The following is a 26,228-nucleotide window of genomic DNA, read 5'->3' on the forward strand; positions in this document are numbered from 1 at the left end:
TCCCAGATCAGCACTCCCAATCTTTAAGGAGGCTAACCATCCCGGATAAATATTGGAATGTTGCTTGGAGTGATTTGGGTTTCTGTGTAATTCCTCCCTCCCTCCAGGCCAGAAATCCTGAAGCAAGAGATCAAGGTTTTCTTTGTGAAGTACAATGACCCCATCTACGTCAAACTTGAGAAGCTGGACATCATGATCCGTTTGGCTTCCCAAGCCAACATTGCTCAGGTCAGTGATGGAGGAGGAGAGAACCACCTGGGTGACTTTGAGGTACTCTGGAGGAAGGACAGACTATAAAGATATAGGTAGATAAACGAGCTAGGGAAGATAAAGAGCTGCAATTGGCAGTTTTTTACAAAGCCACGTACCCTGTGGTCCAGAGTGGTAAGCTGCAGTACTGCAGTCCAAGTTTTGCTCACGACCTGCGGGGGCTGGGTTCAGGTAGCTGGCTCAGGATTGACTCAGTCTTCCATCCTTTTGAAGTCGGCAAAATGAGTACCCAGCTTACCGGGGGTAAAGTGTAGATGACTGGGGAAGGCAATGGCAAACCACCCTGTAACAAAAAGTCTGCCAAGAAAATGTGATGCGATGTCAGCCCATGGGCTAGTAATGACTCAGTGCTTGCACAGGGGATTACCATTACCTCTTTTTTTTTAATAAAGCCACTCCCTTAATTGGACATTGGTTTGAAACACATTTTCAGGGTCATTTCTCTCATTCTGTTATTACGAGGGCTAGAATCTTTCTAAAAAGACTCTCACGATGAAAGCTTGGGTGGAAATAGGGCAGCGTGAGGGAAGAGCTCAAACACTGACATCTTTGAACTGTAATGACAACCTTGATTTTGTGTGCGCATGTGTGTGCTTATGTGTGTTCTGCTTTTCTGACAGGTCCTGGCTGAACTGAAAGAATATGCCACAGAGGTGGATGTGGACTTCGTCCGCAAGGCGGTGCGTGCCATCGGGCGATGTGCCATCAAGGTGGAGGCAAGTATTTTACTTCCACTGTTTCTTTTTCCCCCGCTTTTCATTTTTCAATCCAGCTGTTTTCGTTTTGCTGGAGAATGGGCAAAGGTTTTTCCATTTCTTTTGTCAATTTCGTATAAGTCACTATTTATTTGGTGCTTTCAAGCAACCAAAGCACTTTTCACAGATTAGATTGAAACACGCAGCATTGTTCCACTAACTGCGGTGCTTTCCTCTGGCATGGGGAGCCTTCCGCTGGTGGAAGGGTCAGTGGGAGAAGAAGAAGACTGCAGATTTATACCCCACCCTTCTCTCTGAATCAGAGACTCAGAGCGGCTTACAATCTCCTATATCTTCTCCCTCCACAACAGACAACCTGGGAGGTGGGTGGGGCCAAGAGGCCTCTCACAGCAGCTGCCCTTTCAAGGACAACCTCTGCCAGAGCTATGGCTGACCCAAGGCCGTTCCAGCAGCTGCAAATGGAGGAGTGGGGAATCAAACCCAGTTCTCCCAGATAAGAGTCTGCACACTTAACCACTACACCAAGCTGGCTCTCCACTACACCAAACTGGAAGGCGCCTTGCACTGGAGGAGAGCGCTGCCATCAGGGGAACATGTTCATCAGATCCAGCCCAGTATCCTACCCCATGCAAAGGCTGCCCCCTCAACTTTGGGCCGACTGGAGCCATAAAGAATTATTCCTCAGGGCTCGTTAGCATGGCCTTTGCTTGCAGCTTGTTTTCTTAAAAAGCATCTCTCTCCCATGCTGAATGGAACATATTCTGATGCCACTGAGAACAAGATAAAGTAAAGGTCTTATTAACTCAAGAAAACACAATGAGTTAGATGCCATCAAGTGTTGTAATCGCGCTTGCCCAATTCCGCTCCTTATTACAGCCCCTGTCTCTCATCGCTTTTGTCCATGCAAGTCCCGAGATCCCCAACATAGCCTTTAGGAAAGCTCACAGGGGATTCTCTCCCCCATTTCTTCACCGGCGGAGAAGCTGGATCAGGGGTGGCCAAATTTGCTTAATGTAAGAGCCACACAGAATAGATGTGAGATGTTTGAGAGCTCCAATACATGGATTTAAGATGTTTGAGAGCCACAAGACAGGAAGAAAGGGAGGCAGGCAAATAGATGGGGGGAGGGAGAGGTGGAAAGAAAGCAACTTTAAATGTATTCTCCAAGCCACCAGCTGACTTGACTTGGAGAAATGATTTAAAGAGACAAATGCCTTCTCTAAGCCAGCCAACAGAGTGGTGGGGGCTTTGGGAGCCACACAATACATATGAAAGAGCCACATGTGGCTCCCGAGTTGCAGTTTGGCCCCCTCTGAGTTGGATGATGCCAACCCAATATCACAATATGGTAAAAACTCCATAAAACCAAATCAAGTGGCTGACAGCAGCAACTTTGAAAAATTAAACCTCCAGTGTAGATTAAAGGAGAACTGGGTGTGTGTGGGGGTGGGGTGGGGGAGACAATCAAAAGCCAAAAAGATCGTCCTCACCTGGCTTCTGAAACTAGGTGGGTCAAGGGCTGGGTGAACCTCTGTCCTGAAGGAGCTGTCGATACAAGAGAAGGAAGGATCCAGCACACATTCCCTGCAAAGTCTCACTAATGCCAATACGTGTGCATGGGTGCAGTATTGGGTGGCCGGTTCCAGCCTTTTGCCTGACCCATTCTTCCTCTCCTTTCCACAGCAATCCGCCGAGCGCTGCGTGAGCACCCTGCTGGATCTCATCCAAACTAAGGTCAATTACGTCGTCCAGGAAGCCATTGTGGTCATCCGGGACATTTTCCGCAAATATCCCAATAAGTAAGTAGCTAAAATGGATCCTTTTGGCTTCAAAAGTCAGGCGGAGACATGACTCTCCTGACCTCGCAACTGCTATTAGGATATTGGCTGGTGCCAAAGAGTCCCTCTCTACATGCGCTAAATGTCCCCCACCCACCTCATACCTAACTGTGGGGCAGCATTACATCGGCATGATTGTTATTACGTATATTGAAACCAGAGTTGAATGTCGTTTGAGGACACTTAAAGCTAACCATGGTTCATGTTAATATGGTAAATATGATTCTCAGTTATGGTCCTTTCTGATAAAGGAAGGGAGAGGGGAATTTGTGGTGTGGAGGAGCCAGAAAGACTTCATTCCTATCTATGATTAGGAGATCAGGAACGTTGCTTGGGCCGGGCCAAAGTCTGTTTCATCCATAAGTTTACGAGAATGATGAGGGACAAAAGGATCATATAGAGCACAGGCTGGGGACAGGGGAGAGAATCAGGTGGGGAGAGAGAAACAGAACGTTCAGTTTTAAAGGCAAGAAGTGTCAAAACCGTTGTGCGGCATGATTCGTTCAGAACTCAGAACTCTGCCTTGTGTTCACCAGGTATGAGAGCATCATCGCCACCCTGTGTGAGAACCTGGATTCTCTGGATGAGCCGGATGCCCGAGCAGCCATGATCTGGATCGTGGGCGAGTATGCGGAGAGGATTGACAATGCGGATGAGCTCCTGGAAAGCTTTTTGGAGGGCTTCCATGATGAAAGCACGCAGGTAATCTTTGTGTATCCAGCTGTCTCAAAACCCATGTGCTACTTGAGAAAAAAAATTAACATCCCACTTATTTGAGCCACCAAGTGTATCCAAAAAACACATTTGTGTTGGGGGTTCTCCCAAGAGTGGTTGGGGGATCCACAGTTTGTGCTCCCTGATCCTTGTTCAACACCCTGACCAGTGTCCCACATCTGTATGAGGCCAATAACTTTGAAAGCCAGCCCATAAGGCCATTTTGGGAGCAGATTGATGACTTTTTGAAAGCAGAACAAGATGGGTGCTCTTCTACCCAGGAAGCTGAATTAGATTGTCACTTAGTTTCACTGCACACATTTGGGGATCTGTATCACACCAGTCTAGTCTCTCTTTCCTCCCATTGTTTGTGCAAGATTTCTTTTAAGCAGGGCTTTTTTAAAGCCGGAATGCACAGGAACGTGGTACCGGCTGGCTTGGCATCAGGGATGTGGCTTAATATGCAAATGAGTTCCTGCTGGGCTTTTTTAAAACCTGTGTGAAACAATGATGATGTTAGGTGGTGTGGCCTAATACGCAAATGAATTCCTGTTGGGCTTTCTGGCAAAAAACCTGCGTGGAACAATGGCAATGTCATGGGGTGTGGCCTAATATGCAAATAAGTTCCTGCTGGGCGTTTTCTACAAAAAAGCCCTGCTTTTAAGTGTTATGCCAGTACATAGGCTGCAGTATCGAGTCAATTGATGTTAAAGTATTTTGATGGACTAAAAAGATGGTCCAGATCAATTGAGGAATAAACCTTGCAAATAAGCTGATTTGTTGAAAAGTGTGGGAACTTACCAAAAATTGCAGAAGACAGACTCCATCTGAAAAGAGGCATTTCTCTTCTTTCACAGAAGTGAGTGCTTCTTGTGGGATGACATAAGCACACACTAGAGGGGCTTGGTGATCCAAGCACATATCTTAGCAGGTACCATCTTGGAAGAGGCTTTTTCCTGCCTGGGGGTGGGTGGGGGTGGAATGCCTCTTCTAAGATGGCATCTGAAGCTTTTTTGCTTCAGAAATACCATTGTTTCTATTAGGCAGATTTCCTGGTCAGCTAAAACTCATGTGGCTAACCAAACTGAGATTTCCTTAACAGTTGACAAGCCTTACAAATGATCAATTGCCAGCTGCAACTCTTGGAGAGCCAGTTTGGTGTAGTGGTTAAGTGCCCGGACTCTTATCTGGGAGAACCGGGTTTGATTCCCCACTCCTCCACTTGCAGCTGCTGGAATGGCCTTGGGTCAGCCATAGCTCTCACAGGAGTTGTCCTTAAAAGGGCAGCTTCTGGAAGACCTCTCTCAGCCCCACCTACCTCACAGGGTGTCTGTAGTGTGTGTGTGTGGGGGGGAAGGTAAAGGAGATTGTAGGCTGCTCTGAGACTCTGAGATTCAGAGTATATAGGGCGGGGTATAAATCCAATATCGTCGTCATCATAGTCGGATTGCTGCTGATGGGATGCCAGGGCAAACCTTTCTGACCAGCTTGTTCCTCTCCAGGTTCAGCTCACCTTACTGACCGCCATAGTGAAGCTCTTCTTGAAGAAGCCGTCGGAGACACAGGAGCTGGTCCAGCAGGTGTTGAGTCTTGCCACGCAGGTAAGCATCATAGGGGGTAGGGGGAAGGAACAGGCGGCATCGCCAGCTCAACAAAGGAAAGCCATGCAGCTTTCATTTCTTCCATATTCCCCTCTCAGCAGCCCCACGAGGTAGGTTAGGCTGAGAGATAGTGACTGAAGGGGTATAAGACAGCTGGGTTATGCATAATACCCCAAACAGGGCATTAGAAGGTAAAGGTAGTCCCCTGTGCAAGCACCAGTCATTTCTAGCTCTGGGGTGACGTCGCATCAAGACGTTTTCACAGCAGACTTTTTTACGGGGTGATTTGCCATTGCTTTCCCCAGCCATCTACATTCCCTCCCCACAGCAAGCTGGGTACTCATTTTACCGACCTCAGAAGAATGAATCAACCCTGAGCCAGCTACCTGAACCCAGCTTCTGCCGGGATCGAACTCAGGTCATGAGCAGAGAGCTCGGACTGCAGTACTGCAGTTTACCACTCTGTGCCACGAGGCTCCTATGAAACAGTGCTTTACAGCAGTTCAAAACAAAAACTAAATGGTACACACACACACACACACACATACAAAATCAATGTGGACAACTAAAGCAATATTTGAAAACACAGATCTGAAACAATCCAAAGCCAGAGAACGAGATTCGAGGCTAGTAGCACATTAAAGTGAGGTTTTCCAGGATAGATGTTTTAAACAGTTGAAGCTCCCTTCATCAGATACAAGAGCTTTGACTCGCAAAAGCTTGAGCCCTAGAAATCTTGTTGATCTTTATAGAGGCCTTGGACTCGAATCTCGTTCTTCTGGTGCAGACCAGCATGGCCAACCATCCAAGACGAATCCAACGCAAGAATCTAAACCAGCAACCGATGAAACCCTGAAGAACCAAAGAGCCCTGCACAGTGTTAAAGACCAAAACCAGTACTAGTCAGAACATGCAGGCGTTAAATAGCAGAATGGCACAACCGTCAATAAAATAAATAAAAAATATGACCTCATCTCCGGGCAGGCTGGTTTAATCGCTAGCCCGTTCATCCCTTTTGGCTGGGCTTTTTTTGTAGCAGGAACTCCTTTGCATATTAGGCCACACCCCCTGATGTAGCCAATCCTCCAAGAGCTTACAGGGCTCTTAGCACAGGGCCTACTGTAAGCTCCAGGGGGATTGGCTACATCAGGGGTGTGTGGCCTAATATGCAAAGGAGTTCCTGCTACAAAAAAAAGCCCTGCCTTTTGGCTGCACGCAGCAGGTGGCTTTAAGACCCCCTCCCCCATCTTCAGCAAGCTCCAAGCCTCCTTGCAAAAGAGCGTTCCGATCAGCTCCGTGCGCCAGGGACAAGCCCACTCGACTGAGTCACAAAATATTTAACAGCATTCCTGGATCATCACCAGCTTATTTATGTGTCTTGGGCCTTGATTCATTCTTGAGCATGATGTGGAATTGGGGGGGGGGGGGGGGAGAAGGCCAGATCAAAACAAGCCTCTTCTGAACGTGCTGTTGTTCCCAGGCTCTGATTCACAGGAGCGGAGAGATCTCGCTCCCTTCCTCCGATGTTGTTGAAGAGTAATTGAGCTGATGGCTCTCCCGGGGTAATGTGACCTTGGCTGAGTGCTGGGCGGGTGACAAGTTTGAGATCCCCTTGCGAGACCTCAGGCTTGGCAAGGCTCTCAAGTGCTGTTGTGTTCTGGCGATCTGAGGAGAGGATAACAGCAGGGCTGTGCAATTTCATGGGAACAGGAGGAAGCCGGGGTAAAGGAAGGTCTCCAGGCCTTTGCAGTATCCCCATTCCTTCCCTTTACCCCATGTCTCTTTGTTCCCACTTTCCAGTTGTCCCATCTCTGGTCCAGCAGGTTCACGGCATCAGGATAGCTTTGGTTTTATTTATTTCCTTATTTCCTTTTGATTTATATCCCACCCATTCCAAATGGATTCAGGGCGGCTGACAATCATAATAAAACCAACATCTCAATTTCAGGTATAAAACAATAAGACATAAACAATTTACAATTTAAAACAAAGCATTGGTGCTATACAGAATATACAGTTTATCTGTTGGTGGTCCTTCTGGTGCAATTGCCCAGCAGTATAAAAGCGGCAGCCTTCTCCCCTGGTTGTTATAGGCCTGTTTAAAAAGTTTGGCTTTACAAGCCCTGCCGAATTGGGAGAGATCCCACAGGGCTCTTACGGCCTCAGAGAGCGCATTCCACAGCATCGGTGCTGCCACTGAGAAGGCCCTGGCCCATGTAGAGCCCAGTCTGGCCTCCCTTGGTCCGGGGATGGACAATAGGTTCCCAGAGGATAGTGACACAGCAGTCCCCACAGAAGATGCCTGTTTGGACCCAAACCCTGTTCCCGCAAACAAATGGCAGCCGCTCCCTGCAGGAACAACTTCCAAATGAGTTTTCAGTTCTCTTTAAAGCTCCCCCTTTGCCATCTGGGGGCAGAATTAGGATGCCTAGAAGCCCTGGTGCTAATGGCCAGATGGCTTTTCACCAGCTTGCTCCATCTCAGATATAAAGAGACTCAGCCCTGGAGATTCGTGCCATGGGGACGCAGAGGACTATAGAGTATTGTAACAGTCTCTGCGTGGGTCTGTCTTTTTTGGTAAGTGCCTGGAAACTTCTGCAGCCCAAAGCGCTACAGGGTGGAACAAACTTCATGGAAGATGCAAATGCCACTGTTATGACCTCCTTCTCTGGCTTCCCGGCTAATTCCAGACCAGGTTTGAAGTGCTGACTTTGACTTTCCAGTCCCTAAAGGATCTGGACCTGTCATTCTCAGTCAGGGCACCATAGATCTGGAGTACCCTCCTGGTGAGCCTTATCCCTCCTGGTGTTTTTGTTTGTTTGTTTTGCTGCCATCTTGTAGCCAGATTTTGGTGACCTTGCAGGGTTTTCAAGGCAAGAGCTGTTCAGAGGTGGTTTGCCATTGCCTGCTTCCATGCCCTGACTCTGGACCTCCTTGGAGGTCTCCCATCCAAATACTGTCCAAACTGACCCTGTTTAGCTTCTGAAAACTGAGAAGAGTGGGCTAAACCTGGGCCATCCAGGTCAGGGGTTTTTGCCAGATGTCAAAGATACTAAAGTACTTCTTCACCCAAAGGGTGATTCATACATGGAATTCACTGCCACAGGAGGTGGTGGCAGCTACTAGCATAGCAAACTTCAAGAGGGGATTGGATAAACATATGGAGCAGAGGTCCATCAGTGGCTATTAGTCACAACGTATTGTTGGAACTGTCTGTCTGGGGCAGTGATGTTCTGTATTCTTGACGTTTGGGGGAGGGGCGCAACAGTGTAAGGGCTTCTAGTGTCCTGGCCCCACTGATGAACCTCCTGATGGCACCTGGGTTTTTTTGGCCACTGTGTGACACAGAGTGTTGGACTAGATGGGCCACTGGCCTGGTCCAACATGGCCTCTCTTAAGTTCTTATGTTCTTAAAGTTCCTTTCCCAGGACCTTGACTTGTAGGAGGCAACACTGTAAAATGTTGGCTTTGCCAGTTTTTGATGTTGGCAGCTTATGTTTGGCATAGAATTGGCACTTGGGTGGAGGAGGTTGTTAATGGCGGGGGAGTTATTCACAGCTTTCTGCCCAGCGATTATCATTTGCTTATCCTGTTGCATATAATTTACATATTTATATATGAAGCTGCCTTATACCGAATCAGATCATCAGTCCACCAAGGTCGGTATTGTCTACTCAGGTTGGCAGCTAGGCAGAGAGATTTTCCCCATCACACAACCTGATCCTTTTAGTGAGAGATGCCAGGGATAGAACCTGTGATCTTCTAGGTGCCAAGCAGATAGTCGACCCTACTTCAGCATTCCATTTCAAAATGGCAGCGCAGGATATAAATTCAGTTATTAAATAAGATCATTAACAGTAAAACATGAGCTCGCCCACTTTTTAAGAATCTCCCTTAGAGGGGCAGTTCTGCATGTTCCTCCAGTCTCTCAGGTGTAGTGAGGGATTGGGACCCTAGTTCTGTGGTAGCTCATGTGCTTTACATTCAGCAGTCCCTGGTTCAGTCCCCAACATCTCCAGCTAAATGGCTCTTGGCTAGCAGGTGGTGGGGAAGGCTCTCTTTTGCTGGGACCCTGGAGAGCCACTGCTAGTCAAAGGAGATAGTGAGGCAGAGCCTACCCTTGTCCTTCCTCCAGCTTAAGTGGCCCTTCCATTGGAGGAAAATGCCATAGGCTGGAGGAAGGTTCTTGAAAGATGGTTGGTTCCACTCCAGTATTAGGCTGTCTGGACCAGTGGTCTGAGTTCAGTATCAGGTAGTGTCATGTGTGTCAAGGCCTTTTCACCGGTGGCACCAAAATTCTATAACATCCTGCCTCTGGGGAGTTTGCTTTGTAATTGCTGGCTTTCAGATGCCGTGCAAAAGCTGTTTTACTCCAGTGAATGTTCAGCATCTGATGGATTTGCTGCGTGCTCATTTATGATCATGAAATGAATTGCTGAATCTCCCCTCCCCCCGCAAAAAAAAAAAGAGATGAGATTATAAGTATTTAATGCCAGAGGGATTCTATTTCCAGGGAAACCTGGAACTTCTCAGTTAAATGCTGTCTGGAGGGCAGTCAGACACGCAGGGGAGGGAGAACACACCAGCCAAAACTGGGTCTCGCCTTGCACTGAGTGCCCTTGGATCTCCGTCACCTTCTCTTTCCCTGTTGACTGCCAGAAAATCTGGCAGACTCTCAAGTCTGGCTAACATGAAATTTAGCATTGTGCGGTCTTTGGGACTGGCAGCAAACATGCAATTACCAGAAAATTAGATAATAGTGGTTTGAACCCATTTGTCATGGAGGCAGAATTTATAGGAACAGCAATTCCGTATGTTGCTAGCGGTCTCAGCCTAGGGCTGATGTTTCTGCATGTCTGGTGAAGAAGAAGAAGAAGACTGCAGATTTATACCCCGCCCTTCTCTCTGAATCAGAGACTCGGAGTGGCTCACAATCTCCTTTATCTTCTTCCCCCACAACAGACACCCTGTGAGGTGAGCGGGGCTGAGAGGGCTCTCACAGCACCTGCCCTTTCAACTCTTAAGAGATCTATGGCTGACCCAAGGCCATTTCAGCAGATGCAAGTGGAGGAGTGGGGAATCAAACCCGGTTCTCCCAGATAAGAGTCCACTCATTTAACCACTACACCAAACTGGCTCTCTGATGTCTGATGATAATGCCCCACAATGACAGCTTTTGGGGAAGCCTGTTTTGCATGCTATTAAAATGGTAATTGGGAGATTGGCCACCTTCAGCTCAGTGGCTTTATTTCATTTATTTATCGTCCACCTTTCTCATGTGGACTCAAGGCAGATTCCATACAGTGAGTCCAGGTGGTGGTAGAAAGTGCTGCCAAGGCACAGCTGACTCATGGCGTCCTCCGGTAGGGTTTTCAAGGCAAGAGATGTTCAGAAGAGGTATGTCGTTGCCTGCCTTTGTATCACGACCTTGGAGGTCTCCCATCCAAACACTAGCCAGGGCCAATCCCTGCTTCGCTTCTGAGATTGGGCTAGCCTGGGCCATCTAGGTCAGGGCTAATGAGTCAATACAATCCACAAAACAGGATAGTCAGTAACTCATGCATTAGGCTATTAGAAGACTGGAACCACCGGAAAGAATGGGAGCACAACATAAGTATTAACACATTAAGCGGTACAGAAATTAGAAGAAGAAGAAGACTGCAGATTTATACCTTGCCCTTCTCTCTGAATCAGAGACTCAGAGCGACTTACAATCTCCTATATCTTCTCCCCCCGCAACAGACACCCTGTGAGGTGGGTGGGGCTGAGAGGGCTCTCACAGCAGCTGCCCTTTCAAGGACAACTCCTGCGAGAGCTATGGCTGACCCAAGGTCATTCCAGTAGCTGCAAGTGGAGGAGTGGGGAATCAAACCCGGTTCTCCCAGATAAGAGTCAGCACACTTAACCACTACACCAGAATGGCTCTCTGCTGCACCAAAATAGGATCCTACTCACAGTACACACCGGTAAAGACAATAAGTCCCAATTGGTTATCCGTGTCATTTTGTGAAACCATTGTGTATTGTACAGCCTTATTACCTGCTCTGAAAAGCCCTCTCGAATCGTTCAGTTTTGCATAGTTTGCGGAAGGCCAGGAGGGCAGGAGCTTTCCTGGCCTCTTCAGGCAGGTTGTTGCACAAGGTGGGTGCTACAGTGAAGAAACCAGACGTACAGGCAGTTACTGATTTTGCCCACTTGCAGGTTGGCACCTACAGAACCTCCTGCTAACATGAGCAGAGTTGTCGTGGAACACGGAGAGATAGATGGGTCTTCTAAATAAGACTGGCCAACGTTATGTAGATGTGTTGTTTTTTCCAAAAAAATAAATAAGATAAGCCAAGACAATGAAGGGCTTTGGAGTCCTGCTGGATCAGACCACTGGTCCATTTAGTCCAGCATCCTGTTTCCCTCATTAGTTAACCAGGTGCCCCAGAACGCTAACAAGCAGGGCATAGAGCAGGGGTGGCCAAACTTGCTTAATGTAAGAACCACATAGAATAAATGTCAGATGTCTGAGAGCCACAAGAAGAAGATGATATTGGATTTATATCTCGCCCTATACTCTGAATTGCAGAGTCTCAGAGCGGTCACAATCTCCTTTACCTTCCTCCCCCACAACAGACACCCTGAGGTGGGTCTGAGAGAGCTCTTACAGCCGCTGCCCTTTCAAGGACAACTCCTACGAAAGCTATGGCTAACCCAAGGCCATTCCAGCAGCTGCAAGTGGAGGAGCAGGGAATCAAACCGGGTCCCCCAGATAAGAGTCCGCACACTTAACCACTACACCAAAGACATGAAAGTCAGATGGTTGAGACCCTCAAGACAGATGGATGGATGGGAGGAAGGAAGGCAAATAGATGGGGGAAGGAAGGAGAGGCAGAAAGAAAGCAGCTTTCGGTGCATTCTCCAAGCTGCCAGCTGGATTCTCCAAGTGATTTAAAGAAACAAATGCCTTCTCCAAGCTGACTGATACGGCAGTGGGGAGCTTCAAGAGCCACACAATATGTGTAAAAGAACCACATGTGGCTCCCGAGCTGCAATTCGGCCATCCCGGGCATAGAGGCTACAGCATTCTCCTGATGCTGCCACCTGGCACCATCGTTCAGAGGTTTGCTCCCTCTGGCGATAGAGGTTCTTTTTCGTCACCACAGCTAGTAGCTGTTGATGGGCCTCTTCTCCGTGAATCTATCTAGTCCCCCTTTAAAACCATCTGAGCTCATGGCCATCCCTGTGCCCACCGGCAGTGACTTCCATAGCCTTATCTGCTTACGGAATAATGAAGAATTTCCTTTTGTCTATCCTGAGCCCATTGCCCACTGACTTCATTGGCTGCCCTTGAGTTCTAGTATTCTGGGAGAAGGAGGTAGGAAGTCCTGTTTTCATCCTTCTCCACCTCATTTGTAATTTTGTAAACCGCCCCCCGCCCCCCACCCCACACTGAGTTTGCTTGGGGAGGTTTCTTGAAAGGAGCCCTGTGTGGGGACTACCATGAAGCATTCTGGAGCCTTCCTGCATCTTCTAAGTACAGTTACCCCTGCCAGGGTAGACTGCCAAATCATGCAAGAAATGGCCAGAGTTAGGGAACGTGTTAATTAAAGGAGAACGCACACAGGCAATTTCAGACACTGCCTTTTAGGCTGCCTTTTATCCAGTTCAGTTTAAGATCTCTGTGTTCCTAAGGCACTTCTTCTATTGTGAGAGATCTGTGGGTTGTTTTGCAGTTTAAATTTAATGCGTGCGCGTCTGTGTTTGTGTGTGTGCTGCAGTGTGCACACTGTACAACCATCCAGCCTTGCAGAATTCTTTGCCACAGCACCGCACGATGTCCAGTTGCTCAAGAGGCTTTTGCAAACGGGGATCTTTTAAGTATGCAGCTGGTAGCCATGACAGCCGAGCGCAGAGCCTCTTCAGAGGCCCGGGCGTCTCTGATTATCAAGCCACAGGGGTTGGCTGTGCCAGGGTTGCCCTGTGCCGCTCAGAAGTGCCCTCAAGGAATCAGGCTGGGAGGTTCACACTGGGGATGTCATCCATGTGGAAGTGTGATTGGCCGGCATGTGTCTTATTTTTCACCACCCAAGAAGACATGGAAAAAAGCAGCGGAAGGATTTTGGAACACCGTGCAGAGCTGAGAGACTTTGTGGTGTAGTTTGTGTGCTGGAGGCCTGCAGGGCATTATGGGGGCCATCAACGATTGACAAATACCCCTCCCTATCTGTTATCTCCTTCTCTATGATACTATTGGAATCCAGTGTGGAGTGGTGTGTTAAGAGCAGTGGACTCTGATCTGGGGAACTGGATTTGATTCCCTGCTCCTCCACATGAAGACAGCTGGGTGACCTTGGGCCACTCACAGTTGCCTCAGAACTCTGTCAGCCCCACCTACCTCACAAGGTGCCTGTTGTAGGGAGAGGAAGGGAAGGTGATTGTGAGTTACTCCAAGACTCCTTAAGTTAGAGAGAAGCAGGGCATAAAAACCTACTCTTCTGCTGCTGCTGCTGCCGTTTTGCACCTGTCTCCATGAATACAGCGTAGAACGTTCAGTTCATTTACTCAGATGTGATTTTCCAGCCTGCCTCCTTCCAGATCATTTGTGCTGATTTCCCCCCATCACCACACCCCAGCCACAAGAACATGCGATAGAGAGGCGCTGACTGAGCTTTCCATGGCGATGTTTTGACACATTTCCTGTGAGAAAAGGCTAAAGTATATGTGTGGTTGGGGAAAGGAAATGTGGTAAAAGTTTATAATATTATGAATGGTGTGTAGAGGGATGATCTCTTCTCCACCTCTCCTAAGACCGGTTGAGAGGGGTCACACCATCAACTTGAAGATTGAGGCAGGCGAAAGGAAGTGTTTCTTCACACAACACACCACCAGTGTGTGGATAGGGATTGGGCAACTTCACGACAGCTGAGAAAACCTGTTAGCCATAAGAGCTCAACAGAATCTCTGTGTTCAGAGGCAGGTACCTCAGGAATACCAGTTGTGGGCCACCGCTTGGGGCCATGTTCTGCTGTGTTCAAGAGCTTGGGAGTCCTACTGGAGCCCTCATTATCAATGGAGGCCCAGATAGCAGCCACTGCTAAGTCAGCCTTCTTTCATCTGAGGCGGGCAAGGCAGTTGGCCCCCTTCCTAGAGCGCCGGGACCTAGCAACAGTGATTCATGCAACGGTCACCTCGAGACTGGATTACTGTAATGCCTTCTACATGTGGCTTCCTCTGTGCCGAACCCGGAAGCTGCAGCTGGTGCAGAATGTGGTGGCTAGGCTGTTATTGGGGCTCCCAAAATGGGAGCACATACAGCCAGGGCTGCGCAGACTGCACTGGCTGCCAGTTACATACCGGATTCGTTACAAAGTGCTGGTCATTACCTTTAAAGCCCTAAATGGCCGAGGACCTGCCTACCTGAGGGACCGTCTTTCCCCATATGAACCCCAGAGAGCACTGAGGTCAGCAGGGAAGGACCTGCTGACTATTCCCAGGCCAAAGGAAGCAAAGCTGCAGAGTACCCGTACTCGGGCTTTCTCCGTTGTAGCTTCATACTTATGGAACCAGCTCCCGGAGGAAGTGCGGGCCCTGCAGGACTTTGACCGATTCCGCAGGGCCTGCAAGACCATCCTCTTTGGTGAAGCCTTCACCGACTAAAAACTGAGAGACTGCTTAAATGATTTGTCATCTGTTGGAATAGCACCAAGATGTTAATTTTATTGTTTTGCTGTTTTTAGAATTTTAATTAATCGTTACCTATTGTTTAAATTATTGCATAATCTGTTATATTAATTGATGCTGTTAGCCGCCCTAAGCCTGCCTCGGCGGGGAGGGCGGGATATAAATAAAATGTATTATTATTATTATGTATTATTAACCGGCTTGTGGATTTCATGGAAGCATTCCGTTGACCACAGTAGGTTGCTGGTCTAGATGGGGCTTTGGTCTTCACCCAGGAGGGCCCTTACGGCATTACGGTCCCCTGCCGTGTCCCCTCATTTGTGTGAAGTGGGGGTGGGATCCTTAGTGGCACCATTGGACTCCCAGCTCACCAAGAAAGAAAAAAAGAGAAAACATGGGAATTTTCCCTCTATTCCTGGCTCACCACCAAGAGAAAGCAGCGTACTTGAATAATTGGAACAGAATCCATTACACAACACAGTTCAAATGCATGGCATGCACGTACACCCGAGGATGCACACTTTTTTTCAGCCTCAGTATGTTTTTTGGTGCAGAATCCTGCTTATAGCCTTCCCATCCTTCCACACCTCTGACCCAAATATTCTTGTTTTTCTCTCTCCTTTCAGTTTGTAGGCTCCATTGGGGCAGAGACCTTTCCCCCCTCCTACTGGAACAAGGTTTATAAGTGCCATGTACATTGGGGACGTTGCATAATTCATAACAACACAAAGCGTGGTCATTCTGTGTTTTAACGTTTTAGGATTCCGACAACCCAGACCTGCGGGATCGTGGCTACATCTACTGGCGCCTCCTCTCCACGGACCCCGTGACAGCCAAGGAAGTGGTCTTGTCGGAGAAGCCCCTGATCTCCGAGGAAACCGACTTGATCGAGCCCACCCTGCTGGACGAGCTGATCTGCCACATCGGCTCCTTGGCCTCTGTGTACCACAAGCCCCCCAACGCCTTTGTGGAGGGCAGCCACGGGATCCACCGCAAGCATTTGCCCATCCACCACGGGAGGTAAGGGGGCCAGGGACCGTCTTGCCACATCCAGCCAAGGTCCATTTATTTATGCTTTGCTTAGAAACTTTTGTACTCCGCTCTCTGGAGAACATGCTTGTCTCACAGCAGGAAACTAGGAAGGGCCTTCTACTGGCTGCCACCACTCTGGTAGGGGTCTGTCTGGGAGGGCCCGGAGCACCCACCCAACCACTGTGTCTTCTGTATTGGCAAACTCCTATCTGTGACTGAAGAGATGTGAGGACCAGTGTTCCCTCTAAGCTGAGTTAGCGTGAAGCAGCTCACAGATTTTTTTTAGCCTCCAGCTCACACATTTTTTACTTAGCTCAGAAAAAATGGCCCCAGAGCACAATAATTTATGCAGTAACTCACAGCTTTAATGCTAGTAGCTTACAACTTTAATGCCAGTAGCTCACAAAGTAGAATTTTTGCTCACAAGACTTAGAGGGAACATTGGTGAGGACCCAGGCAGCTTAGAGGGAACATTGGTGAGGACCCAGGCAGTTTAACAATGACAACAGGTTTATTATAAGTGTTCAAAACAAGAAATGGCTTGTAAAAACTTTTTAGGGCAACAATGAATATAGAAAAACAATAAAGGTTGCTACAAAGAAATAAAAGCTCTGATGTAACTAACTAGATGTTTCCTTCTAACTTCAAACCAATTTATCCTCCTTGGATGAGGGAACCCTCTTCAGCCTCCAGCTCAGGCTTTCCAGAGAGAACAACACTGTCTGTAACTTGGCCTTTTTATGCTTTCCTTCCTAACCCTCTGGGCCAGCTTTCCCTCCAAAACTGCTTTCACCCAATCAGAGGGACAGAAGAGATCCTGAGAGATGTAGACCCACTAGCCACTCCTAGGTAGGCTTCTTCCTGCCTTCCAGGCCGCTCTAGGCCTAAAATCATTTCAGTGCTCTAGGCAGCTTACCCAGTAAAACATGTTAAAATGTAACAATGGCTAAAAAACAGTGGCAAAATTTTATCTCCCAGGCACTAATACACCCTGCAAACCCTGAAACTATTTTGACTGACTGGGTCCCTGAGAACTCCGTTTTAACGCTTTTAGTAGGCAGACTGATATTTTAGCTCGCTTTTAAAACGTACTAGTTCCATCCTCTGATTATGTGAACCTTTTGATTTTGAATTGTGTTTTAGCCGCTCATGGCATGTAGTTGTACTGGGCCCGGCCTGAGTCAGTCCAGTCAGCTGTTGTGCTTTGTGGACAGTTTGATTGAGAATAAACTTGAATTAAAAAAAAATAAACTATTATAAACTCAGCTGGAGCATAAAAACAGCTTAAAATGTTCAGTAGTGTCATAAAAGCAAAGATTTTTCTCATCAGACAAGCAAGGAGCACAGTGTAAAAACAATTTTAAAAGGCCACCTGCTGATTTAAAATCCTGGATAAAAAGAAACGTTGAGTCTGTGACCTAAAAGAGAGTAAGGTTAGGAGCAGGGAAGCCCTCCAGGGGAAGGGCATTCTACCAGAGAGGTGACACCCTGCAAAAGGCCCTGTCTCTGCTTGCTGCCTGGTTAAATGCTCTGTATCTGGTTGTGGCGAGCCAGATGGCTGAATTGTTTTTCCGCTCTAAATCACCCTCTGCTGTCCCACCCCTCATTTCTAAGATGCGTCTTTACTCTTGCAAACCCGCGTCTGCTGCCTCGGAGGAAGGGGAAAAAAAAACATCTGGCAGGGCAGAGAAATACACTGGTAATAGACGGGTCAAACATCCCACTTTCTCCCCCTGTTCTTTCCTGGTGTTTCGTTATGTGAAAGGAAAAAAAGCCATCATAGAACCATAGAGTTGGAAAGGACCTCTAGGGTCATCTAGTCCAACCCCCTGCACAATGCAGGAAACTCACAAACATCTCCCTCCTAATCAGCTTCATTAAGTGTCCGCGTAACATGCAGTTAGCTTCTAAGTAATAATATGGTTCATTTGCATCGCGCTTTCCAGTGTTTGTAACACTTCCCATGCATTATCTTGGGTAATCCTTGCAGCCACCTTGTAACATGAGAGCCAGCGTGGTGTGGTGGGTAGAGAGGCAGACTAGGGTTTGGGAGAGAGGTTTTACAGTCAGAGTAGTTCAGAGGTGGCACCAGCTGCCTAGGAAGGTGATGGGCTCCCCTTCGTTGGCAGTCTTCAAAATGCGGTTGGATGATTATTTGTCAGAGACGCTTTAGGCTGATCCTGCATGGAGCAGGGGGTTGGACTAGATCAGGGGTGTCAAACTCATTTGTTATGAGGGCTGCATCCTGACATAAATGAGACCTTGTTCAGAATGGCCTTCACCAGCTGAAACTACTAAACTGCTAAGCAAACTTGCCAGCGATCATAGCACCAAATACACTAATGTTCTTTTTTAGAATTTTAATGGATTTTAATTAATTGTAGTTAAAGTGTTATTTATTGTACAATGTATGTATTAAGTTCTTGTTGTTAGCCGCCCTGAGCCGCTTTGGCAGGGAGGGCGGGATACAAACAAGATGCGACTGACTGACTTGTTGTTCCAGGCCGTGTGTGTCATAAAATGTAATGTCAGGTAGCAGAGATATAAACTTTATAAAGGACACAAGGATTTCGAATCCTGTGTGAGTGAAGTGGGCAAAGGAAAGCTTTGACTCGTTCCCTTCCTACCCAGGGGATGAGGAGGAGGGGGAGCCTCAGCCAATAGAAAGAAAAGATACCTGGCTTAGTAGCTCTACTGTGAAATTGAGAGAGCCTGGCAAAGCAAGCTCTCCCTCATCTCTTTCCTCCCCAAGGGAGGAACCACAGCAAATGGAGAAAATGGAGGTTTTGTTCTGTAGCTCCTGTGCAATTGAGCAAGCCTGACAAAACACAGAAGCAAGAAAGAGGGAGAAGAAAGCAGACTTGCTTGTGGGCCTGATAGGAACCCTTTGGGGGCTTGATTTGGCCTCTTGGCTGCATGTTTGACACCCCTGGACTAGATGGTCTGTATGGCCCCTTCCTACTCTATGATTCTAAATCTCTGCTCAGCCGTGGAAGATGGCTCTGGGGATCTGCCTAACCTACCTCACAGAGTTGTTGTGAGAGTGAAAGGGAAAATGGGGTTGAGTTTAAGCCACTTTGGTTCCCCACATGGGGATAAGCATGGGGTATAAATGAAGTCAATAAGGTTGTACGTTGCAGCTCAGCAAAGGGCATTCCCAATTTCCCACCCGGTGGCTTTTTGACACAAGCAAGATTCAAACCGCAGACTACAGAAACAGAAGCCAAACTTTCAGTATCTCTGTGCTTCTCAACCTTTTGCAATATGAGGACCCCTTATGTGACATCCAAAAAGTTGGCATAATAGTTGCACTATTGGTATCTGTTGATTGAGAAAATGCCTACTGACAAAAAGCTACCATGAATTCAAGAGCACTTTTAAATAAGTATTTTGTTAGTTACAACAGAATGCCTAGGTGCGCTTTTGAAAAATAGTAATCCACATATGTATGAGACAATCAGTCTACGAAACGTATGTTGTTTGTTTATTGTACTGAGTCATTTAATGAAATAACTGGTGCCGTTTTGCCACTTTTGGAGATTGGAATTCTGGTTGAAAGGTAGACAGTACAGCCCAGTGACTTGACACAGTATAAGAAAGCATCATATGTATGTCTGATTTTGAGTTACTAGTCTGACTTTGCCTAAGATGAGCCCTTTACTAACACAATTAGCAGGTAGTCTGTGCTCATGGGAATTCACTTGGATGCCCAATGAACTTCCAGTCCTTGACAGAACTGTTGTTGGATGTGCATTTATTTTATTTTTTATTTTAGCCCCGCTTTTTGGTGATGAGTTGGCTCTCCAAAGAGCTCTCGGGTGTTAGAATCTAAAACAAATCACGATTCAGGCGCAATGCAAAAATGTTCTACGTGGCAAGAATGATCACCTGTGCTGGATCCAGCCATGACCAAGGGATGCCTGGTAGCTCTTCTCATATGACTTTAGCAATGTAGTTCTCCTCATGAGTAGGCAAGCAGCTCTAACTGGGCAAGTGCCCACCTGGGGGTCCTCTGGCTGAGGCTTGCCTGCTGCCGCCTTCCTGGATGGGGGCTCTGAGCAAGGGGGCACAATTGGGGAAGTGTAGCAAACAGGCCGGCAGAGGCAAGCCTGAAGGAGCGGAATGGAAACTTGCCCAAGCTTGCTTGAGATAACGCCACAGTTTCCCGAGGCTCCCTGGCCCAGAGTTTGGGTACCACTCTTAATACCTCTCATTAGGGCCAACCCAAATGATGCATAACAGCATGTTGCTGATGTGAGTTCCCAGCTGAGGGGAGAACTTGAAGTCGGGTCTTCGGAGCTCCAGCGTGCAGCCCTTGCACTAGTTCAGCTCGCTTACCGAGTGCCAAGGCATTGCTGTGGCAGCACAGAGCAGCGGGAGGGGAACCTCCCTCCTCTTTCAGATCTGTCACTTCTCTTTCGACAGCCGCCACTACCGACCCTTCCCTTTTCCTCTCCCCCTACAGCACCGACGCGGGAGACAGCCCGGTGGGAACCACGACAGCCACAAACCTGGAGCAGCCCCAGGTGATCCCGTCCCAGGGGGACCTCCTGGGTGACCTGCTGAACCTTGACCTCGGCCCTCCAGTGAACGTGCCCCAAGTGTCCTCCATGCAGATGGGCGCCGTGGACCTTCTCGGAGGAGGGCTGGATAGCCTGGTGAGCAAAGCTTGCAGTCCTGGCGGAGGAGAGGACATTTTTCACTCCACCGCTGTGAATTTATGGGGCTCTAAAACCCGGGGTTTATTTTGCCTTCCTAAAGCACACATCTCAGCTCCTTTAGCAGACCGACAGTCTGGTAGGTGGCACTTAGGAAGTACTGGGGGTGCTCCTCTTTGCTCCATTGCAGCCCTGCAATTTGTAGATCAGAGGCCAGCCCTCCCAGGCTCGTTTTGGATAACAAGAAGCATTGGATGCAGTGGAAATTGCTTAGAGCAGAACTAGACAGCGCGAAAACAGCACCCCTGTGTCTCCTGTTTCTGTCAGTGGTGGCATCTAGTGAAACAGAAGTGACCCAATGCCAACTTTGTTTTGAAGCAGCAGAGCACAGAGAGACACATTGACAGTGATGTCTTTTCATGTTGTTATGGGAGGGGCTGTGATTCGACAGTAGGTCAACCACTTTGCATGCCGAAGGACCCACGTTATCTTTGGCTGGGCAAGGCCTCCAGCTGAGATCCTGGAGAGCAGCTCCCTGTTAGACACTGGGCTACACTGAACCAGTGTTCTGGTTCTGTACGAAGCAGGTTCACGTGTTCCAGTGGTCCTCTCCAGGCACAGAAAAGGAGTGGGAGACGAAGGCAGAGCTGCTGCTTTCCATGGCAGCCGGGTGTTTCCTATGACCTCAAATTTTACTCCTCGGCACAAGAATGTTGCAGTTTTGCGATGACCCCTGCACTTCCTTCATCGGACAGGTCTGGTCTGAGAGGGAAGCCTGGGTTTTCCTCCCCGGATGATGCAAAGCTTGCATTCAAACAGGAGGCACCTCCTCTTCCAGTTGTTGTCTGTCATGGGGTGATTTGTGTTTCAATGTCGGAGTTCCCCACCTGCTTGTGCCAAGGCAGCAGACTGGAGATGGAGTGTTGAAGGAGGGTGGAAGGATGAGGAGTGGGTCTGTGGAGGCAACCTGATCAGGAAGTAGAGCATAAAAACTCCTGGGCAGGGTGGGGGAGGCTTGATCTGCACCTGGAATCCCCTTCTTACATCGAGGGCCGCACACACTCCCTGCCAAAACAGCAGTTGCAATTGCAGGCCAAGAAAATCCAAGTCCCACCAGTCAGATATGTCTTGTTCATAAAAAACTTTTTGTGGTCAGGTTGCAGCCAACGTACAGCAAACCCTCACGGGATTTTCAAGGCAAGAGACATTCAGGGGTGGTTTGCTATTGCCTGCCTCTGTGTAGCGGCCCTGGACTTCCTTTGGTGGTCTCCCATCCAAATACTCATCAGGGCTGACCTGGCTTAGCTTCCAAGATCTGATGCGATCAGGCTATCCTGGGCTATCCTGGTTAGAGCCTTTATGGCGGGGAAGTTAGGGGAGAAGGTGCTCTTTGGCAGACAAAACATCCTTTTCCAACTAAGAGAGAGAACATGTCAGTCCTTGGGTGTGTCAGCCCCTCTTGATTGGCAGGTCCAGGTTTGGTGGGAATTTATTCTGATTCTGCATATCCATGGAAGTGACATGCTTAAGAACTTGATGGAGGCTTTTTAAAAAAAAATTGAAACCTAAGTGTCTCCCCCCCACCCCGATGTTAAATTCTGTGCTTTTCCTACACGTTCTGGAGAACTGAAATGTAGCATTGCACAAAGGTCAGCTGCAGAATCGGATCCATCCCACTGGGGTGTTGCTTTGTGCAAGGTAGCCCAGGCATTGTCTGACCTTCCTTCCACTTTCGCAGCCTGCCTTTTCTGTGGAGCCATAGATTCTCCTGCTTTCTCTTCTATAAGCTGGATCATGTCAATTTTTTCCTGCTGGTAAAACTTGCTGGAGACATAAACTAGTTTAATGGGGCAGGTGACAAGACAGACAGAGGCTCCCTGTGCTCATCAGCCACCAAATTAAAGCCTTGAATCTCCTTTGGCTCCATTTGTCCTCTGTAAGCTGCAAGGCCGCCCAGTTTCTTCGACTCTGCAGCTTCCTTTCCACTCAGCCCCTGCTGCTCATTCCATGCCAGATTCTCCATGTCGTTCATGTAGCAGTGCAAGATCTCAGTGGCACTGTGGCGCAGAGGTTGTTGCGGAGGGTGCCTTCCCAGCATGTGGCTCCGAAATGCAGGTCCAGGCCATAAAGCATCAAGCAGGAAGGTTAGAGTTAACTTCCTGCAGAAGAGAATGATGATGATATTTGATGATATTGGATTTATATCCTGCCCTATACTCTGAATCTCAGAGCGATCACAGTCTCCTTTTGCCTCCCTCCCCCACAGCAGACACTCTGTGAGGTAGATGGGGCTGAGAGAGCTCTTACAGCAGCTGCCCTTTCAAGGACAACTCCTATGAAAGCTATGGCTGACCCAAGGCCATTCCAGCAGCTGCAAGTGGAGGAGTGGGGAGTCAAAACCAGTTCTCCCAGATAAGAGTCTGCACACATAACCACTACACCAAACTGGTTCTGCTGCAGCTGGCTGTGCTGCAGCTGGAACGAAGTCACAGGGCAGTCTATCTTCAACCATGGCACGTCTTCAGTGGGAACGGAGCCAAGCTTTGCAAATCAAAAAAAGAGTTGTTTCAAAAACTGACTGCTTCATGCATGGCCAGGCATTTGTCCTATTCCTTTTGGTGACTGCCCCTGTATCCACTGGATTTCTGGTTCTCACAGTCCGCAGGTAAAGAGGTTAAACCCATGTTCAGAGAGTGTAATCACATCGCAGACAGTGGGCTGAGACAATTGAAAGTTCCTCCTTACAAGCAAACCCTTCCTCGCAGCTAGAAAGCTGGCATGGCAAGAATCCAAACTTGACAGATCCTCATCCAGGGAGTGATGAAGCCTCCCATTGTCTGAAGCAGTAGAATCCAGAAATATGTTGCCACCACCTTTCTTATTAGTCTCCATGTATGGCTGGAAATATCTAGGCTTGTTCTGCGCTGAAAGCAGCGTATGGCATCCATTTGCGGATGTGATGCTCACAGGCTTGGTCTCAATGACAGCTGGGAGCACTGTACTCAGTAAAGAGGGGGCAATGAACTTCCTATAGAGATGTATGTCCACTCCAGTGTTCCCTCTAAGCTGCAGAGGCTTGTGAGCAAAAATTCTACTTTGTGAGCTCCTGCATAAATTAGTTTGCTCTGAGGCCATTTTTCCTGAGCGAAGACAAAAATGTGTGAGCTGGAGGCTAAAAATCTGTGAGCTAGCTCACGCTAGCTCAGCTTAGAGGGAACACTGGCCCACTCTTCTGCTTGTTTTACCAGTTCATCTCCGTTTCAGAAGGATCCGCACCCGCTTTGATGGGGATCTTTCATTCTTTTGACCATATCTTGTTATCGTTTGTGCTTTTACATTGCTGGGCCACCTCCCCGCCCCTCCCTCTTTGTCAGAACTTCTGTTCTCTGTCTTTCTTCAAACTCTACCCATGTGTATGTTTTCCCGGCCATTGTGGGCAACATTTCATTCATGCCTGGGAGGGGCCAGAGCACTGCGGTAGAGCCTCTGCTTTCCATGCAGGAGGTCCTGTGTTGAATCCCTGGCATCTCCGGTTGAAAAGATAAGGCAGCAGGTGATGTGAAAGACCTTCGCTTTTGAAACCCTGGAGAGTCACCGCTAGCCCGAATAGACAGTACTGGCCTTGCTGGACTGGTGGTTTGTCTCAGAATAAGGCCGCTTCGTGTGTTCATGCGCTGGCTTGCAAAACCTTTTGCCCAGTATAAATTCGGTTAGCCTTTAAGGCGCTGAAACCCTTTTGATTCGGCTGCCACAAGCTCTTACGCCTGCTCCCTTTGGAATCCGCACTAGCAACCTGCTCCAAGCCCAGTGCAAGTTTGCAAAACTTCAACAAGTCATGCGAGTGCCTCTAGATTTATCATGGCTCGCCTTGCTCTGGTGCTGCCAATCCAGAGCAGCGGAGCAGCGAGCCAGTCAGAGTGTTGGGACCCCATGCCTCATCCCCCTAACCCAGACCCTCCCAGGCTCACCAGACCTTATTCATGATTTTTCACATTTTGTTGTTGCAAATAAGAGGATCGGAGACTCACAGTTTTGAGTTTTTCTTTTTAAAATGAAAGCCAAACTTTTCTCCTCCCCCCCACACACAGTATGTTCAACTTTGTGCTTAATGATAGCATTCCTTGGCCCCCTGGGATCCAAGTCTGCAAAAAGCCAGCTGTTTCTTCCCCCACAGTCTAGAGCTCTGACCCTAACATATGAAACTGCCTTCTACTGAATCAGACTGTTGGTCCATCAAGGCCAGTATTGTCTACTCAGATTTGCAGTGACTCCCCAGGATCCCAGGCAGGAGGCCTTTCACATCATCTCCTACCTGACCCTTTCAACTGGAGATGCTGGGGATTGAACCTAGGACCTTCTGCATGCCAAGCAGATGTTCTGCCACTGAGCCACTGCCCTTTCCAGCTGCTCTAACCACCCTAGCCCCTCTACACTTGCCAATGAGCCCTTCTTAGGCTTCCTGCCTCTTCTGTGGAGCCATAGATTAGAACCAGGATGGGGCTTCTCCTGCTTTATCTTTTAAAACTGATGGGTCACGTCATTTTCTCCCTGTTGGTAAGTTTGCTGGAGACAAACTAGTTTAATGGGGCAGGTGACGGTGGAACACCTGGAAGTTTAAGCTTCCTTACTACACTGGGCTACTTGTCTGGTACGTTCCAGTTAGTAAGAAGTGGGGTGATTATCTAGAAAAGGTGAATGCCATTGATCAGGCCATGCTGTTAATAGTAAATATACAGGGCTTTTTTGTAGCAGGAACTCATTTGCATATCAGGCCACACACCCCTGATGTAGCTAATCCTCCTGGCTTACAGTAGGCCGTGTACTAAGCCCTGTAAGCTCCAGGAGGATTGGCTACATCAGGGGTGTGTGGCCTAATATGCAAAGGAGCTCCTGATGCAAAAAAAGCCCTGGTAATTAATACATGTTTGTTGGACTGTGTGAACGCAACAAGTGTCCAGATCAGACCATAGGTCCATCTGGCTCACTCTGGACTCACCCTTAGGTGGTCTTGTAGGCCAAGCCCTCGTGGATCTCAGGGCCTTTCCCAACAGCCGCTGTCCAATGTCATGTTATTTAAGATATCCCCCTCAGCCTCTCTGTTCTAGATAGAAAAATAAATGGCACTTAAGGCAGTTGTTAACTTGTTAACAATTATACCCTGCCGAAATTTGCAAGAATGTCATTATGAGGTCAAAATACAAACAGATCTATCTAAAATCTTGTGGTGGCGCGAGAGAGAAAAATTGTGAAAAAGAAGCAACAGTAGCAAGGACTAAAACCAGTTTTTGAATAGGCATGCAGTAGCAATATCAAAAACCGTAACACTTACTTACCCACCCCATCAAAGCTCTCTGAAACCAGATTGTTTTAACATGATGTTGGAAGGGGGAGTGTCGGGGCCAGGGTGAGACTCATGAGACGGAAAGGTCCACAGTCTGGGCAGAACCACTGCAAAGGCCTCATCCCATCTGCCTGCTAATCTCCTCTCTGCTGGTGTGGGTGCGGGAGGCCCAGGACAATGAATCCACAGAGTTGCTGAGAAAGAAGAGAGAAGAGATTGCATTTATAACCCGACCTTCACTCAGAGTGGCTTACAATCGCTTTCCTTTCCTTTCCTTTCCTTTCCTTTCCCCACAACAGACACCCTATGAGGTAGGTGGAGCTGAGAGCTCCAAGAGAACTGCTCTTGAGAGAACAGCTCTGAGAGAACATTAGACTGACCCAAGGCCA

The 26,228-nt window shown here is 48.1% G+C and overlaps 1 protein-coding gene across 1 annotated transcript in view; it reads left to right on the plus strand.

The window, feature by feature from the left end:
• The window catches only part of AP2B1 (adaptor related protein complex 2 subunit beta 1), a 114,854-nt gene that overhangs the window by 37,411 nt on the left and 51,215 nt on the right, over positions 1-26,228 (plus strand). Inside the window, exons 8-14 of the mRNA XM_060258794.1 lie at positions 108-228; positions 891-986; positions 2,670-2,785; positions 3,361-3,526; positions 5,041-5,139; positions 15,569-15,828; positions 20,306-20,498. Of these exons, the coding sequence (XP_060114777.1) occupies positions 108-228; positions 891-986; positions 2,670-2,785; positions 3,361-3,526; positions 5,041-5,139; positions 15,569-15,828; positions 20,306-20,498 (1,051 nt within the window). The remainder of the gene's footprint in view (positions 1-107; positions 229-890; positions 987-2,669; positions 2,786-3,360; positions 3,527-5,040; positions 5,140-15,568; positions 15,829-20,305; positions 20,499-26,228) is intronic.

This window comes from Heteronotia binoei, chromosome 18, assembly GCF_032191835.1.
Source record: "Heteronotia binoei isolate CCM8104 ecotype False Entrance Well chromosome 18, APGP_CSIRO_Hbin_v1, whole genome shotgun sequence".
Classification (NCBI taxonomy): Eukaryota; Metazoa; Chordata; class Lepidosauria; order Squamata; family Gekkonidae; genus Heteronotia; species Heteronotia binoei.